This window comes from Bos javanicus, chromosome X, assembly GCF_032452875.1.
Source record: "Bos javanicus breed banteng chromosome X, ARS-OSU_banteng_1.0, whole genome shotgun sequence".
Lineage (NCBI taxonomy): Eukaryota > Metazoa > Chordata > Mammalia > Artiodactyla > Bovidae > Bos > Bos javanicus.
The window spans coordinates 129,846,495-129,860,471 of record NC_083897.1 but is presented as its reverse complement, the minus strand read 5'-3'; the positions used below and the strand labels follow the sequence as shown (position 1 = coordinate 129,860,471).

Genomic DNA, 13,977 nt, shown 5'->3' with positions numbered 1-13,977 from the left:
GTGCATTTCCTTTTGTTTCTTATTTTTCCTGTTTTCTAATTCATCAATTTTGGAATTTAAATTCTTCTCTGGCTTTTTATAGGTTTACTGTGTAGTTCTTTTTCCAGTTCATTCACTGAATTCTCCATTCCTTTATTTGAATTCTCATTTATTAATAAACTTTTTTCAAGTATAATTCTAACAATACCATTTAAGATACTACTATATGCTAAGAACCATGTTTCACATGAAATTATTTCAGTTACTTCTCACCGCAATGAGATAAGTACTGTTATCCACACTACAGATGAAGAAACAAAAGGTTAGAGAGAAGTTAAGGAACCTGCTGCCCAAGTTCAGAAGTGGGAATGGCTGCGATGTTGTTGGTAGGAGCACAGGCAGGCAATTATATCTGGGGAAAGAGTGTGTATATGTATGGCCAGTGGCTGACGTAGGCCAGACACCAGGAGGTGCTAAACCTTTTGATATGACCCTGAAGGAATACGGCTCAGTAGAGGGTCCACAGCAGAGTTTCTGAACACTTTTTCTACACCACACATTATATTTGTCTGGCAAAACCTGAACTTTGGTCAATTATCAACCATCTTCATGACTCTATGAGAGCTGAACTCTGCTGGAGAAAAATCAACTGCTATAATAAAAACTTAACATGTTCTTAACCAATTCCTTCAGATACAGGGTGTTTTTTGTTTTTTTGTTTTTTTTTGTATGAATCAAATTTTCAGATACTAAATTTTCAGATATTTAAGTATAGGGGAAGAATTCTGTAGCACACATCCATTAGTAAAAAATGTTATAAAATGTTAAGGTTGTAAGGTTTTAAATCAGAAATGGGAAATAAGTTTCATGACCATCAACCTGAACCAAATGGTAGTGGCTTCCTTGAAAATGGAGAGGGGTTGCTTCTAAGGCCCTGTCTCAATGGAAAGCACACTGTATTTCACTCACAACATCTCCCCTGAGCATGATGTAAGAGCAACGGGGCAGCACCAGAGTCCCAGACTGGCATCTTGCAGTAGGCAGCAATATACCCTAGGCAGTATTGCTGGTCTCCTTATTCATTTTTTCCTGCTTAGCCTGGAGTTCTTTTCACTTAGTCATTTTCATCTAAAATGGGTAAATTAAGAGATCCACTCAAGTACAGAGGTTACAACTTTCAATACACCAGTATTTCAGGTTAACTAAATAAACCATTCCCATTTCAAAAGAACTTAATCAAATGAATATTCTTTCTTTCCAATTATGGTTTGGATCACTCAAACTCTGAAAAATGAGTATTGTGATAAGCAGACTAGAGCAGAGGAGAAGCAAATTTGGATCAGGGGGATTATATGAGTTAGGCAAGTTATGATTTTTTTTTTTGAAAGGGAGTGTGCATGTGTGATTTTTAAAAGCTCTTAGGGGAGGAGAGAAGGGACACTAGAAATTAAAAATAGCCCTGAAAGAGGGTGAAAAATGTAGTATAGGAAATCTTACATGCTTGGAAATTTTGTCTATTATACATATACTCCATTTAATGCCACCATGCAGTGCTAATTATAATACTACTTAATCTCAGAAATATTTTTCTAAGTGGCATATACTTAAATCTACTAGAGCATATTTTCCCCATGCTCTAAGTGCTAAAATATACTCTCAGCCTATGAGAGTTAGAACCACAGACAATACTCTACACAGTCAGTGTCATCAATGTATCACTCCACAAATGCTCACTGCCAATGAGCACTCTATTGTACTTTCCTGTGTTGAGTGGGTTATTCACTGACTATTATCTACTCTTCTAGGGCTTCTCTTTCTGTAGTTTGTATTTAACCCATAACTTCAAAAGCTACACAAGTGTGTGCTGGACTTATGGCTATGAGTGTCATTTCTGGATGTTCAAATCCAAGTTTTAAAAGAGTTTGAGGGAACCTTGAAGGACATGGAGGAAATCAACAGGGAACTGGTGAAATTCCCTTGATGCTGTGAAGGCCATCAAACACATCACTGCTGCCTTAGGCATGTGTAGACATTGGAAAAAACTATGTCCCATCAGGAGACGTGAGAAGAACAGGACACTGCCTATGTACCTCTACCTGTGTCCTTCACAGGGTGCTGCTCTTTAACTTGGCATCTAAGGTCATCTATGACCCATCTCCATTGTATCTTTTAAAACCATTTTTACCACTGCTACTTTTAACAAGCTTTTTCTAATTCTTGACAATCATGCATGTGGCTCTGATACAAGAGCTACAAAAGACTGAGTTGATATATAGTACTTAGGACTGTAGTAATATAATACAAAGTTAATGTTATGAGCAATTCACATACACATGGCCATTAGAAATATACAATAAAAGGAACGGAAGGGCCAAAGGACCAAATTAAGAGAAAGTCATTTCTCAATTTTGTCTGAAGCCAGGTCTACTGTCAGCCACAAAATTACTGGATACCACCCTTGTTTCTAAAAGGCATACTTTCTCCCTGGTGAATAGTCTGAGAGAGCAGGATCAGTCTCTGGGAGGAAGAGGACAGGAAAATTAACACTTATTGGGCTCTTCCTTTGTGCAAGGTATTTATTTATCTCCTTTAATTCTCAAGCCTCAGAAGAACCTTTGCCTGCCACTGTAAGAACCATTAAGAGAATTATTTCCCCACTAAACAAGAAACTGCTTTAGAGATTCCTGGATGATTATGGAGACTCAAACAGCTCAGACACCCTATTTCCTCAGCATGGATCATCAGAGCATGGAGTCCTCTGACCAGATGAGAAAAGATAGAAAATTTTGGAGTCCAGGAAGGTATCCTCACTTGAGGAGCTATATAGTAACTTATCTTCTACTATGAAGGCAATCTCTCTCTCCCAGCCTTAGCAGAATAAAGGATAAAAATAAAGTCTAACAGGTAAGGGAGAAGAACAAAATACAGTGGCTAGAGCAAGTTAACTGGTGATAAATTCAATTAATTATACATAAATATGAATTAACATGCAAAGATGGCTATTAAACATGCAAAACTTCATTAAACTTCGTGGGAAATAGATGGGGAAACAGTGGAAACAGTGTCAGACTTTATTTTTGGGGCTCCAAAATCACTGTAGATGGTGACTGCAGCCATGAAATTAAAAGATGCTTACTCCTTGGAGGGAAAGTTATGACCAACCTAGATAGCATATTCAAAAGCAGAGACATTACTTTGCCAACAAAGGTCCATCTACTCAAGGCTATGGTTTTTCCAGTGGTCATGTATGGATGTGAGAGTTGGACTGTGAAGAAAGCTGAGCACCGAATAATTGATGCTTTTGAACTGTGGTGTTGGAGAAGACTCTTGAGAGTCCTTTGGACTGCAAGGAGATCCAACCAGTCCATTCTAAAGGAGATCAGTCCTGGGTGTTCTTCGGAAGGACTGATGCTAAAGCTGAAACTCTAGTACTTTGGCCACCTCATGCGAAGAGTTGACTCATTGGAAAAGACTCTGATGCTGGGAGGGATTGGGGGCAGGAGGAGAAGGGGACGACAGAGGATGAGATGGCTGGATGGCATCACCGACTCAATGGACATGAGTTTGGGTGAACTCCGGGAGTTAGTGATGGACAGGGAGGCCTGGCGTGCTACAATTCATGGGGTCGCAAAGAGATGGACATGACTGAGCGACTGAACTGAACTGAACTGAACCATGCAAAAAAGGCAGAGGTACCAGAGATCAAATTGCCAACATCTGCTGGATCATTGAAAAAGCAAGAGTTCCAGAAAAACATCTACTTCTGCTTTACTGACTATGTCAAAGCCTTTGACTCTGTGGATCACAACAAACTGTGGAAAATTCTTAAAGAAATGGAAATACCGGACCATCTTACCTGCCTCCTGAGAAATCTGGATGCAGGTCAAGAAGCAACAGTTAGAACTGGAGATGGAACAACAGACTGGTTCTGAATTGGGAAAGGAGTACATCAAGGCTGTATATTGTCACCCTGTACTTATATGCAGATTACATCATGAGAAATGGTGGGCTGGATGAAGCACAAGCTGGAATCAAGACTGCCAGGAGAAATATCAATAACCTCAGATATGCAGATGACACCACCCTTATGGCAGAAAGCAAATAAGAACTAAAGAGCCTCTTGATGAAAATAAAAGAGGAGAGTGAAAAAGTTGGCTTAAAGCTCAACATTCAGAAAACTAAGCTCATAGCATCCGGTCCCCTCACTTCATGGCAAATAGATGGGGAAACAATGGAAACAGTGAGAGACTTTATTTTGGGGGGCTCCAAATTCACTGCAGATGGTGACTGCAGCCATGAAATTAAAAGGTGCTTGCTCCTTGGAAGAAAAGGAGGACCAACCTAGATGGCTTATTAAAAAGTAGACACATTACTTTGCTGACAAAGGTCCATCTTGTCAAAGCTATGGTTTTTCCAGTAGTCATGGATGGATATGAGAGTTGGACTATAAAGAAAGCTGAGTCCGAAAGAATTGATGCTTTTGAACTGTGGTGTTGGAGAAGACTCTTGAGAGTCTCTTGGACAGCAAGGAGATCAAACCAGTCAATCCTAAAGAAAATCAGTCCTGAATATTCATTGGAAGGACTGATGCTGAAGTTGAAACTTCAATACTTTGGTCACCTGATGTGAAGAACTGACTCACTGGAAAAGACCCTGATGCTGGGAAAGACTGAAGGCAGGAGGGGAAGGGGATGACAGACGATGAGATGGTTGGATGGTATCACTGACTCGACGGACATGAGTTTGAGCAAGCTCCGGGAGTTGGTGATGGATAGGGAAGCCCGGCGTACTGCTGTCCATTGAGGTCACAAAGAGTCGGACATGACTGAGTGACTGAACTGAACATGCAAACATTCCTGGGGCAAGGAGATGGAGGAAGGTGATAACTACCTGTTTATTCTGGTACGGATCAATTTAATTAGATAAATTTTCTAATATTTTATTAGACACATGAAAGAAATAATTGTACTTCAAGTACATATAGACAAGAAAGGGTTGAACCTTCAGAAAGGCAGAAGAAAGGAAAACAGCAATAAATTCTAGAAGATGGAAGAAAGGTGGATTAAGATATGGGAAGGAGGCAGACTGCAGCGCAAAGAACAGAAGGAAGAGCAGAAGAGATGAGGTGTGAAGAAGTAAAAAAAAAAATTCAGCCAGGATGAAACAACTCTCCCAACAAACAGAAATCAGGGGACATGTTTAAGAGACATCACAGGGGCAGCTCCATGTCAAGAAGGTCTGAGTGAAGGTTAAAAGGTCAAATAATGCAAGGCTTATATAACCAAAAAGTAGCAGTACCTAGTGTTTCCAATACCCTTTCAGCTCTATTCATTGTTCCCTCTGGTATTTATATGACAGCTAATAACTTTATACTATTTTCTTCTGACTCACCAATTTCAGTTATTACCTTTAGACATCCTATTATAGATGATAACTCATAACACAAGCTTTGGTTAAATCAATATTTAGTCTTTATAAATATTATGACTATGCAAACACTGTTCACTACTTGAAGGAATATACTATAGTTAAATTTCTCGTACACATTTTTTTTTTAGTTAATAGTTGTTTTGCTTTAGAACTTGCTTTCTTTTCTTTGTACCTATCTCAAATTCTTCTCTTTGTATCTCAAGTGAATTTTCAATACTCAAAACCTATTGGATAATTCATAACTTCTAACATCTTCTCCCCCGAAGACAGCCCTCCTGGAATCATCTTTCTGCTTCAATCTGGACTGAGGACTGTCTAAGTGGACTGAATGAATTAATCTTCTAAGGCATCCTTTATTCATCATAATGGGAAGGAACTTTCTTCATTGTGCTTTTGCAAATGTTGGGTCTTCTGTTGCCTGAATTTCTTTGCTTTAGTTAACAGTCTTCTACTGTTGGCAGAGCCCATTTTCTAGGAACTTCCAAAGAATAGGTACATGTCTGAAAATATCTTCCTTGAAAATCACTTTCACTAAGCATTTCAAAGGCATTGCTCCTTGATTTTCAACTTTCAATGCTGAAATGTCTGATACTGTTCTTATATCCACTCCTTTATATATGGTATAAAAAAAAAAATCTCTAAAAGCTTATCTTAGTCTGTTTGGGCCACTCTAACAGAATACCATACAGTGGGTGGCTTATAATAAACAACAGAAATTTATTTCTCACAGTACTATACACCAGGAAGTTCAAGCCCAAGTTGCCAGCAGATATGGTGTCTGGTACGGACCTGTTTCCTGATTCACAGATAGCCATCTTCTTGCTGTGTCTTCTCGTTACACAGCAGAAGGGGTGAGGGAGTTTTCTAGGGTGTATTTTATAAGGGTCCTAATACCATTCATGAGGGCTCTGCCCTTGTGACCTAACCACCTCCCAAAGGCCCCACCTCTAAATATCATCACATTGGCTTCAACATATGAATTTTGAGGAAACACATTTAGCCCACAGCAAAACTTCTCTTTATCCCTGGATCTTCTCTTTATCCCTGGTGTTTTGATATTTTATAAGGACCCTTCTTTAGAGTAGGGTGGTCTTTCTGGTTTAATTATTATTATTATTATTAACAGGCTTTCAGTAAGCCATTTTAATCCAGAGACTCATGGTCCTCATGCTGAAGGAAAAAAACTTTTTCTGTTATTTTAGTATTCTATCTAATCTAAGAGCGTGATTATCACTATAACAAGAAAGAGAAAGTGATGCCAATTAAAATGTGTCACACCTTCAATCATAACAAACATTCTGATTTCAAAGATTATTAAGATACAGGGGAAAATATGTCTCTCATGCTACTTCTTTCCTAATTTCTTCCCCTCCATTTCCCCACTGTCTCTTTCTGGAATTCCTATTAGGTAAATGTTAGACTGCTTCTCTTTCATTTTCTCTCCTATTTCTCTTTGTCTTATTCTATTTTTTGAAGTTTCCTCAATTTTAGCTTCTAAATATTCTACTGAAATATAAAATATTATCACATTTTTAATTTCTAAGAGTTTCTTTTTCTAACTAAAAAAATAGCATTCTACTTCTGATTTAGAAAATCAATTTCACCTCAGCATTCAAAGGATATTAATTTTTCTTTTTCCTGCATTGTCTCTTTCCCTTAAGATCTTATTCTTTCACGTTGGAAGCCTTTCTCAAGTATCTGGTGATATTTGGCTTTTAACTCATATTTAAGAGTGAGGCACTAAGAAGTGGACCAAATATTCTGGAGCTTGTCAACTGGTAGGCTTTATTGTAGGTTATCTGGCCAAGCAGCCAGCCTTTACAATAAGATCTCCCAAACGGCAATTATCTGAAGGTCTTTTATCAGGGATCATTGTTTCTTCAGGAAAGGTGACTCCACTCTCCTGTATGGAGGATATGGTCTTGGCTGGTGAAACGGGTAGCGGTAGGGGATCACAGTGCCATTGAGGAGTAGCCTTTCACTTGATCTCCCTGTTTCCAGCCCAGTGTCTCATCCCACTTACTACTATGCTTGGGCTTCCCCATGTCTGGAGCCTCTCTGGTTAATTTTTCTCTATGAAATACTTTCTGTCTCTTCCAGGGGTAGGAGAGGGGATACAGTGAAGGCTTTTTATGTCGACATTCAACCAATCACTATTTTCAGCCTGGGCCATACCTCCACTTTCCATAGTACTAGATGACCTCATTTTTGAGCTCTTCTGGGGCTCTGGAGCCCTGAACAAGGTTTCCTTCATGCTGATATACCCCTTACCAGCATGTAGGTCCTATAACTCCATCTTTTTATGATTCTTTTATCTGCTTTCCATATTTAAATATTGTGGTTCAAATAACTGAAGTCTTCTAATTTCAAAGACCACTTTTCTGTTTTTTATTCTCCTTGTTGTTTAGAGTGATAATATCTCAGAGAAGAGGACAAAAACAGCTTTATTTTGCCATTTTAAAACTACAAGTTTCCCTTATATATTTTTGTGTCTCTAACAAGTTAGCAGAGTTCCTGGCACCAAACAGACCTTCATTAAATTCTTCATTAATGAATGACTAGATATAGTCAGAGTACAGACTCAGCTGCTCTAACAAAAAGACCCCAAATGCAAAGGCTCAAACAAGAGAAGTGCCTATTTTTCTCTCACAGAGCATTTCACAGGTACAAGGCTAGGTTAGAGTGAAGAAGTGTCGCTAGGTCCTTAGGTCATTAAGGATCCAAGTTTCTTCTTTCTTGTTATTCTATATCCATTCTATAGTTTTGTTGTGGCCAAAACTGGCTAATCATCACACTCTGCATTCCAGCCCATAGAAGTGGGGGTTCAAAAAGGGGTCAACCAACCTACAAGAAAGTCTACCAGTCCCATACATAGTTACTATCTCACAGTTTCTACGGGCCAGGAATCCAGGCCGCCCAACATGTGAGCTTGGAAGCAGACCCTTCTCCAGTCAAGGTTCAAATGAGACTTTAGCCCTAGCAAACTCCCTGACTGTAGTCCATGAGAGACCCTGAACAAAAGGACGCAGTTAAGCCATGCCCATATTCCTGGCCCACAGGAACTGTGAGTTAAAAAATGTATGTTGGCTTAAGCTACTAAGTTTAGGGTAATTTGTTACATATAAAATTACTGTTGCTGCTGCTAAGTCACTTCAGTCGTGTCCAACTCTGTGCAACCCCATAGACGGCAGCCCACCAGGCTCCCCCGTCCCTGGGATTCTCCAGGCAAGAACACTGGAGTGGGATGCCATTTCCTTCTCCAATGCATGAAAGTGAAAAATGAAAGTGAAGTTGCTCAGTCGTGTCCAACTCTTAGCGACCCCATGGACTGCAGCCTACCAGGCTCCTCTGTCCTTGGGATTTTCCAGGCAAGAGTACTGGGGTGGGGTGCCATTGCCTTCTCCGAAAATAACTACTACAACATCTCAACTTTCACTATTTAACAGTAACTGACAAAAACATGTAATTGTACATTATAGGCAAATACAATTTAAAAGGATAAGGTTAAGAAATATTTGATAGTCTTCTGGATTTAATATCATTAAATAAATATTAAATATTAGGCTTTCATCTTATACCCGATTCCTGTAATGGGGAATGATCTCAACAACTTAACCCACATTGCTGGTAGTTTCTTAGCCCTGCACTTTTTCAACCTATCTATCTCTAGAATGCAATCTTCTTTCAGATGTAAATGTCACTAATGCTGGGAGTACTCAGAGGGAAAGTATGAGCCATGTATGTAGAATATCACAATGGAAAATGATTTGATTTTATACTACAGAGAATAAAAAATTTGAAGGTTTTCCTTCCAAAGGAATTGTTGTGCAAGAAAACAAGGTGGCTGATGGCAGAAAAATCAATATTAATACTTGTTTTTATATTTGCTTACATGCTAATAAAGATATACTATAGACCAATGAAGTAAAATCATCCAAATAATCTGGGAGGTGCAGAAATCTAGACCAAATCTGAAGGCAGCCTCAGGCACTAGGCTCTACATGTTAGCCAAGACTTAATTCATGCGTTCCTTTAATTAACAAGCACTGATGGAACATCTACTGGGTACTGGATGGCGGATATATGGATGTAAAACCAGGAATAATAATAAATAATGTAAAACAGTAATAATAATTGTCTTATATACAGAACAAAATGATGATAATAACTAAGCTGCTAGCGATGGTTATCTTGTAAGAGGAGACTATTTATTTATTTGTTTCTTTAATATTTACAGAGTGCCTATTATGTACCAGGCATTGGTCTAGGTGCTGGGATTCAGGACTGAATTAAAAAAGCAAGATGAGGAAACGGTGAACAATGATTTTCAACATTAAACATCTCTAAAAAGCATGACCATTTATTTATTTCACCAATAAATCTATGGTTAGGTTCTTTTTTTTTAAAGCAAGATTTAAGTTACTAACGAAAAACTTTCAACAATATAAAGTCTGTCTTTATAATCTGTCTTAAAATCAGGCTTGTCAAACAGCTTTTAAAAATATCACTGGCATATTCAAGAATGTATTTTGGTAAAGTTAATGTGAAAGCATCAATAAGTTTCCAATGCTGTAAAATCATTACTTTGCCCAGTTTAAAAATAAGAATGTTTAAGTTTTATGATATCTGATTTATCTATATCCCTATGATACAATATTTTACTTACAGTTTGTGGATTAATCTCTTCCTCTCCCATAGGTTCATCCATAATTTGCTGTCCATTCTGTGAAAAGCATAGCAAGTAGAAAGTTACCAAAACAGATTTCACATCAGTTCGAGTCAAACGAAGGCAGACAAAAAAAATCATATAGGAATATTTTCACTCCTAAAGGGTTCTAATGAAATAAAGAACCACCATTTAAGTATGCAGTTGCCAATTTGCAACAGGTTGTGCTTCAAAAGTTAATGTATAAATTGATGTTTAAAATTATAAAAATATTTTTCCATGGAAATGATGTAATAACTGATGGTTACCTTTCCAGGTAATCCCTGGCAAGCCCTTGAGTTTATTTTAATAGTTAAATGCATTACAATGGTCTTATTTAAACCTCACCAAACATCATTTACAATAGTTTCTATGGCAAAACACATTCTGAATTCCAACTCCATTGATAAACAATCAGGACAAATGATTAATTATTGGGGGGAAAATTAAGCTAAATCTCTACATCAATAGAGATTCCAGATGGATTAAACATTTAAGTGTCAAAAAGTAAAATTATATAAGCATTAGAAGAAAACACAGGTGAGTACTACTTATAAGGTAAGAAGGGTAGAAATCATAAAGGAAAAAAATGACATTTGAATCCATAAAAGTTTAAAATGTCTCTGTCAGACATAAAAAAGATAAAGACAAATTGATTACAAAAAAAAAAAAAATAAAAGCAACATATGACAAAGGGTTGGTATCCTCAATACATAAAGAACTTCGTTTTACAAACCTGTAAGAAAAAACACTGAACTTCAACAGAAATGAGCAATAAGGGAAAAAACAGTTCAGCCTTAGTACTAATCAAAGAAATGTATTTAACTGAAAGATACTTTTGACTTTCAAATTGGTAATGATTTACAGAAAAAAATAACACCCAGTGCTAATACAGGTATGGGGATAAGAACACTCTGGATATACTGCTGTAGCAAGTGTAAACCAGCACAACCTTTCAAGAAGGCAATCTAAGCCTGTATTTAAAAAACAAAAAAGACACATAAAACTTTGAAATGTCTCATCATTTCAACTTTTTAAAAAAATAGACACGTGTGCAAAGATATACATATAAGAATGCTCACCATAACTTTTTCCAAAAAGAACTCCAAATTGGAAACCTAAATTCCTAACAATAGAGAACTAGTTAAATATATTATGGTACATCCATATAATGGAATACTATGCAGTCACTAAAAATGATGATAAAGATGTAAATTTATTGACATGGAAAGACACTCACATGTAATAAGTGAAAAAGCAGTTTACAAAACAGTATGGATTGTAATGATCCCATTGTAAATAAATATATACATGTTTTAATGTATATATTTGTATGGGAAAAACTCTGGAAGGATATACACCAAAATGTTAACAGTGACTATCTCTGAGTGGTAGAATTTTAGACAATTTAAATTGTCTTGTTTATTTGGATTTTCTAATGTGTCTACAATGTCTACAATGAATATGTATTATTTGCGTAATTAAAAACAAAAGCAAAAGTCAGGTATACGTAATGTCTTCTCTAACTCCCTCACTGGAAAAAGGAGTAATGCCCCTGGCCACTTGTTAATTCAACAAAGTACAAGGATCTAAGCTAACCATCTTTAGAGAATTATCAACTAGGAAATAAAAGGTAGGCATCCACTACCCCATATCCCACAAGAGACATCTGGTCTGAATTTGAACTCCTCTCTGTACTCTCCCTATCTCTATTTATTCATCCATCCATTCATCCATCCGTTTCATTTCATTCATGCTATGTTCTAGGCACCAAACTGGAGATGAAAACTTAATGAAACATACCCTCATCCTAAAGATCCATCCTACAGCATCTCATAGGTTTACTGACCCATAAAAAGGGCAACTTCCATTTTCAAACACTCATAGAGTACGTGCCAGGGTTAGGAAATGCCCACACAAGATTACAAAGCACAGAAATGGTGCCAAAATACAGAAAAGGAGGAAGCAGGTATAAAATCTTTATTTTCTGAAGACACTTTCAGAGGCTATGTATTGTCCACTCCTACAGTAAGGACTCAAATAACACCAGGATACATCTTTCTCTTATAAGCCACAACCATTTATTCAACTGAACACTGATCATTTTTATCCAAATATCCCAGAAAAACCTTTAAGGAGCTCTTAAGAACACTGGTTTTGGAGTCAGACACCTAGATTCAAAGTCCTGCTCTTACACTGATTATGAAGCCTTGGACAAGTTATTTAAACTATCTAAGCTCTTTCTTCATATGGAAAGTGGAGATTAAAAAGTCTTATCTTCAGAGAGCTTTGAAGACTAAATAAGATAATGATGTAAGACCTGTCAGTAAACAATCAAAGTTAGCTATTTTAATTATTGTCAAAATTCAATCACTCCCTCTGCAGCCCACCAATTTGCTACTTCTCCAGCATTTACTGTCTCAGTGAATGGTATCATCATTAATCTAGAAGCTCAAAGTAGATTTTCTCACTAATTGTACATAGTGCTCTCCTCCTATTAACACAGATCTACTCAATGGCTCCCCATTATTTGGCTTTTAGAACCCTTGGTTTAACTTGAGCTACATTTATACTTTCCATGGGAATATAATTTGAGAATCATCTGTTCCTTGCAATTTTCAATGCAAAGAATCACAGCTTGTAACTTACTTTTATGTATAGGAGAAACAGCACTAAAATCTGAATTGGTAGACCAGGGGTAGAGTCCTAGATCTGACACTTAAAAAGCTTTATGATTTGGGCCAATTCAGAGAGTCTCCTGATCCATTACTTAATATCTGTTCAAAATGGGGGTACCTGCCCTGTCTACTCAAAGGGTTGTCGTTAAGCTCGAAAATGAGATAACTCATAAGAAAATACATTATAAACTGTAAGAAGCTGTACCAACACAAATTACTATTATTAAGGTAAGGTAGGTTCAAGAGGATAAAATAATACTGCATAAAGTCATTTTGATCTTAGTTTTCTGTTCCAAATACACAAACATACTCATATTACTATATGCTTAAATTCTTTCTATCCCCTTCTCACCTATGAACAGTATCAGGACAAGAAAGTACTATACCTCACTGGGCAGCTTACTATACTATTTCAGGAAAAGCACTGACTGCTAGATAATGCTCTTCTTCATATAGTAACTTTCCTCAAATGCAAATTCTTTTTAAGAGGATTACTAATACACGATGACTAACTTGTCTGTACTCTATCTACAAAGTCATGGAAGTAAATCTACAGCTGTGACCATAAACTCAAAGAACACCTCAAGTCTGTTCTTTTCTAGATAATTCAAGTTCCTTCAAACAATCCATTTAGAAGATCAGACCACTTTCTTTTCTGAGCATGCAACCAATTCATCTTAAATGGTGGTATAGAGAATTGTGCGCAATTAACCGTAACCTTGATATAACCAATGCAGAGTAAAGGGCATATCACCTCCCTTGTTCTACATAATACACTTATATTAATGCAGTTCACAAATGCATTATTTTTGGAATGTCCACAACACATTGCTGAGTCATACTATTTCTTTCTTGTTTTCTGTTGGTTAAATTCTTGTTTTCTTCACTTACACTGCAACTAAGCCCTCTATCCTCTATCTTGTACTTGTTACTTAGTCTTAGAGTCTTAAATTTTTTTATTCATCTTTTTCCAGTTCTGATTCATTGCTACAACCTCTGTAGATTAGATTCCAACTCTGTCAATCAGCTTCTTCACTATTTTCAGCTTTATGTAATCCATAAATTGTACAATGCATTCTCTTTTCTGAATTTTCCACCCGGTTGATACATACAATATACTAACAAAGCGGTCTAAGAAAAAAGTTAAGTAAAATATAATCTAAAGGTATTTTATGTTCTACATTT

The 13,977-nt window shown here is 36.9% G+C and overlaps 1 protein-coding gene across 5 annotated transcripts in view; it reads right to left on the bottom strand.

Annotated features, from left to right (window-relative positions):
• Positions 1 to 13,977, bottom strand: part of RPS6KA3 (ribosomal protein S6 kinase A3) — a 159,404-nt gene that overhangs the window by 72,233 nt on the left and 73,194 nt on the right. For all 5 annotated transcript variants that reach the window (XM_061407959.1, XM_061407958.1, XM_061407961.1 and 2 more), the window contains one exon: positions 10,076 to 10,132. In XM_061407959.1, coding sequence (XP_061263943.1) covers positions 10,076 to 10,132 — 57 coding nt within the window. The remainder of the gene's footprint in view (positions 1 to 10,075; positions 10,133 to 13,977) is intronic.